The 4,639-nt window shown below is 34.4% G+C and overlaps 1 protein-coding gene across 4 annotated transcripts in view; it reads right to left on the bottom strand.

Annotated features, from left to right (window-relative positions):
* The window catches only part of Pgd (phosphogluconate dehydrogenase), a 47,178-nt gene continuing 42,539 nt past the window's right edge, over positions 1-4,639 (bottom strand). For all 4 annotated transcript variants that reach the window (XM_086555965.1, XM_086555958.1, XM_086555951.1 and 1 more), the window contains 7 exons: positions 3,973-4,149; positions 3,213-3,297; positions 2,600-2,742; positions 2,165-2,257; positions 1,623-1,756; positions 1,211-1,433; positions 1-993 (listed from right to left, as the gene is read on the bottom strand). In XM_086555965.1, the coding sequence (XP_086412091.1) occupies positions 874-993; positions 1,211-1,433; positions 1,623-1,756; positions 2,165-2,257; positions 2,600-2,742; positions 3,213-3,297; positions 3,973-4,149 (975 nt within the window). In that variant the 3' untranslated portion in view covers positions 1-873. The remainder of the gene's footprint in view (positions 994-1,210; positions 1,434-1,622; positions 1,757-2,164; positions 2,258-2,599; positions 2,743-3,212; positions 3,298-3,972; positions 4,150-4,639) is intronic.

Below are 4,639 nucleotides of genomic sequence, written 5' to 3'. Positions count from 1 at the left end.
TTATTCTTTATATATATCTTGCTTTATTTCAAAAATGGATTTTATGCTAGAAATAAAATTTATGTTACTAAAATACAAAAAGATCTAGACGAAATAATACCTTTTTAACAAGAATACTGATAAATAAAGATCAGGCAAAAAAAGATTAATACACTGAATCATTTTTGAGATCTCAAGCAGAAAATATTACTGTCCTGGAAAAAAATAAATTTAACCAAGCACAAAATCTGATGAAATGCCTTTATGACAGTAATAAACATATTTGATCTGAAGTAATCTTTATACAAGGCTTTCTGAAACTTTGCTATTTTCTTTTATATTCATTTTTTTAAAACAGATCCAGCCTAAATCTATCTACCTTTATCAAATAGATATTTGGCATTATAAATACCATACAAAATCTGTATCAACAGGTTATTATGAAAATAACCAGCTATAAAAAGTAATACATTACCAACAATCTATTATATACTAAATACTCTCATATTTTAAAAAATAATTTAATTACATAAAACTACTCACATGGAATGTATCAAAGATAGAGGCAGAAATTATTGTCTTGGTATTCGGTCACAACTGTTACACAATTCGCAATGTATTACTCATTCTAGAAGAAACCAATTTTATACACATGTGAATCATACTGTTACTTAAATTACAATCCTTATAGTAGTAATTACAACTCATTTGTAATAACAGCAAATTTCTAATTATCAGCTTTGATGTGATACACAAACATATATATAAAATCATTAAATTGGTCTTTAATTTCCAACACCCAAAAGAGAGCATCTTAGTGAAAGACTTCTTCCCAGCAGTCTTCAACCTTCAGGCACCAAGACAGTGATGTTAACGACTTGTGACAGGAACTTTTTAAGCATCGTATGTTGTGGCAGACACGTTGCCTCCTGTGCCAGTCCAGTTGGTGTGGTGGAACTTGCCAGGGGCTTCAGCGAGCTCATAGGTGTGGGCACCAAAGTAATCGCGCTGGGCCTAGAGAGAGAGGAGGAAAATGAACACATCTCTAGTCTCAAATCTTGCATCAAGGGAAATATTACAACATTCATACTATTCATAATATATCATACATTAAAAAGCAAAAAAGGAATCCTCCTCCCATTAAAAATTACACTATTTATATCTATATCTATATCTATCTATATATATTAAAACTACAACAGCAACAATATAGAAAGAATGAACTACTTACCTGAATCAGATTTGCTGGTAGAACAGCTGACCGGTAGCCATCATAGAAAGCAAGAGCAGAGGAAAGAGCTGGTGTAGGAATGCCCAGCAAAGCACCCTGTGCAACAACAGCACGCCATCCTGCCTGGCACTTGCCGACAGCTTGCTTGAAGAAGTCATCAATTAGGAGGTTGTTGAGTTGGGGGTTCTTCTCAAAGGCTTCTCTGATGTTGCCGAGGAACACACTGGAAAGGAGAGATGCGTTGATATAAAAAAAGTTGAATCTTGAACTATATATAATAAAAAATACTAAAAAGTATACTATAAAAGAAAAACATAATCTAAGGAAGGAAAACACCAAAGAATATCAAACTGCCATACATTAAATACTTCCAAATAAACCGTCTCTGCTTTATAAAAAACTGAAGTCTCACCTCCTAATAATGCAGCCTCCTCTCCACATGAGAGCAATTCCTCCGTAGTTCAAGTTCCAACCAAACTTGGCTGCCGCTTCTCTCAAAAGCATGAAGCCCTGAGCATATGAGACAATCTTGCTAGCATACAGAGCCTGAAAAGGAAAAGCAAAAACATGAACACATGTATAACAAACCTTAAAAGCAACAATAATAGTAATAATGATAATATTTACTCATTACTTACCAGCCAAAATGAGACCCTGACCAGTTGTCATGGGCAGCCAATCTTTCATTTAAATATCAATGATCTTAAAATATTGTGTATATATACATTATATATATATATATACATATATATATATATATATATATATATATATATATATATATATATATATATATATATATATATATATATATATATATATATATATATATATATATATGTAGTTGTTGGCATTCCATGGATTGATAATCATTATCATTACACATACCCTAACTATGAATATTTCTATTTCAAGTATAAATTATGTAATACTTCTCCTTGATTGTTAACTTACCATGCGAATCTGTTCAATGAATTCCTTCTTGTCACCAGTAAATCTTGCTTCTTCAGGTCCATCTAGGACAGTGCTGGCATTTACACGTTCGTCCTAAATGAGGAAGATATTTTATTATCCTTCGTAACTACTATGACCATCTATTAACATTCAAGTATAATATTGTATAAATCTATGATTTATAAAGATATAAGACAATCTATGCTTGTGACATTTAATCATGTTGATCATAGTATGATAATGGGGAAAAAAAAGTAAAGAATAAAAAAAACTGAAATTAAAATAAACAAATAAATATATCACATTGGTATTTCATCCATCTATTCAATTAGAAAATAACTTATTCATTAATGAAAATTTTCATTCTTTCAACCTTTGATCAGTCATATAAAAATAAAAAATAAATGATAATGATACATATTAACATAACCACACCTTTAGTGCTGACAGGCATCTGGCAAACACAGACTCAGCAATAAGCGTAGTTGGAACACCGTAATCCAACCCAGAAATGGCAGTCCACTTTCCAGTTCCTTTCTGGCCTGCTGCATCACGAATCTTTTCCACCAGAGGTTTGCCTGGAGGTTAAAAAAAGAGGTGCAAATATTAGCAAATGTACAGAAACAGCTGATAAATTGAAATGAAACACAATGTTTTTTTTATTGCAATTTGATTCCTCCTCAGATTTTATTTAAATTTGATATAATTCATAGGAAAACTTGACAATTATTATAATACTTTATTAGGAAATGTGAGTTTAGGAGCAGTTATAAGAAATATAACAAAGGTGGTATCCCCAGATCATGAAACACATTGGTATGAAAAGGATAAACCTGCCTCTATTGTGCCTAGCTCCTGACTGTAAACAGTTTTCCTGGACTTGGGATAAAATCTGAAGGAGTCTCGTTGGATATAAATAACAAAAGCTTTATACCCTTTCTAAATAATAAAAACAATAAAATTCATATCAGACATGCAAAGAAAGCACCAAATCATAAACTCTTCTCAGTCAAACCAACAAGAAATTAAAGGGGATATAATTACTCACCATCCTCATCCTTGAAGGCCAGGATGTTGGCAGTAATTTCAATGAGGAAAGAATCGAGCTCTCCCTTGTTCCACTCTTTGAATACCTGTGACAAAAAATATGAAAAAAAATTATTAAAAAAGATCTTTGGGCCCTTGGTGGTAGTATTACCTTACTAAGATAATATAATCACAATCACAAGATAAAATGTGTGTGGGGATAATGTGTGAAGGAAAAATAAAACGGAGGAGGAGATGGAGATGGAGATGGAGATGGAGATGAAGAAGGAGGAGAAGGAGGAGAAGGAAAAGGAGAAGAAGGAGAAGGAAAAGGAGAAGGAGAAGAAGGAGAAGAAGAAGGAGGAGAAGGAGAAGAAGGAGGAGGAGAAGGAGAAGAAGGAGGAGGAGAAGGAGAAGGAGGAGGAAGAGGAGAGGGAGAAGAGGGAAGGAGAAGAAGGAGAAGGAGAAGAAGAAGGAGAAGGAGGAGAAGAAGGAGAAGGAGAAGAAGGAGAAGAAGAAGGAGAAGGAGGAGGAGAAGGAGAAGAAGGAGAAGGAGAAGGAGAAGAAGAAGAAGAAGAAGGAGAAGGAGGAGGAGAAGGAGAAGAAGAAGGAGAAGAAGAAGGAGAAGAAGGAGGAGAAGGAGAAGGAGAAGGAGAAGAAGAAGAAGAAGGAGGAGAAGGAGAAGAAGGAGAAGGAGAAGAAGGAGAAGGAGGAGAAGGAGAAGGAGGAGAAGGAGAAGATAAAAATGAAGTCAATAAAAGTACTTCTCCACTGACACTCACCTCACTCATCTCATCTGGCGTCATACCCAGAGCAGACTTCATTAGGTGGTATGCTTCGCAGATGAGCTGCATGTCTCCATACTCAATGCCGTTGTGCACCATTTTGACGTAGTGTCCAGCACCGTCCTCACCAACCCAGTCGCAGCATGGTTCATCATTTGACCTCGCTGCAATACTCTGGTGAGAAAGAATTCAGGTCATTTCAGCTGAATATATATATATATGTTTATATATATATATATATATTTACATATATATATATATGTATATATATATATATATATATAATATCAGTGAAAATAGAAATTTCCACTTTCAAAACATTTAGCAAACTTTTTTGTAAGCCATGTGACAATGATAGTGGCATTAACCCTCTCTGGACGGGTGGTACACTACAGTACCGCTCATTCAAGGGCCCGTTTGCCGGGTGGCACCATATGGTGCCAGTCATTTAATTGATTTATGCCTAAGTGTTTGAGAGCCTCGGCATTGCAACCATGCAAGGCTGGAATGGACCCGGCGAGAATGGGTTAAAAGCAAATTTGGGGAAATTTAATTTCTTCAGATTTTTAAAACCCAAGCTATAAAAATTACTGTATATGAAAATGGCAATATGTTTCACCATACATTTAACCAACAAAATGTAGTGACAGGTAAATATTAGCTT

The sequence above is a fragment of the Penaeus japonicus genome, unplaced genomic scaffold (genome assembly GCF_977035675.1).
Source record: "Penaeus japonicus unplaced genomic scaffold, GWHDUDI00000001_assembly GWHDUDI00000003, whole genome shotgun sequence".
NCBI lineage: Eukaryota > Metazoa > Arthropoda > Malacostraca > Decapoda > Penaeidae > Penaeus > Penaeus japonicus.
This window is presented reverse-complemented; position numbering and strand designations above follow the sequence as displayed.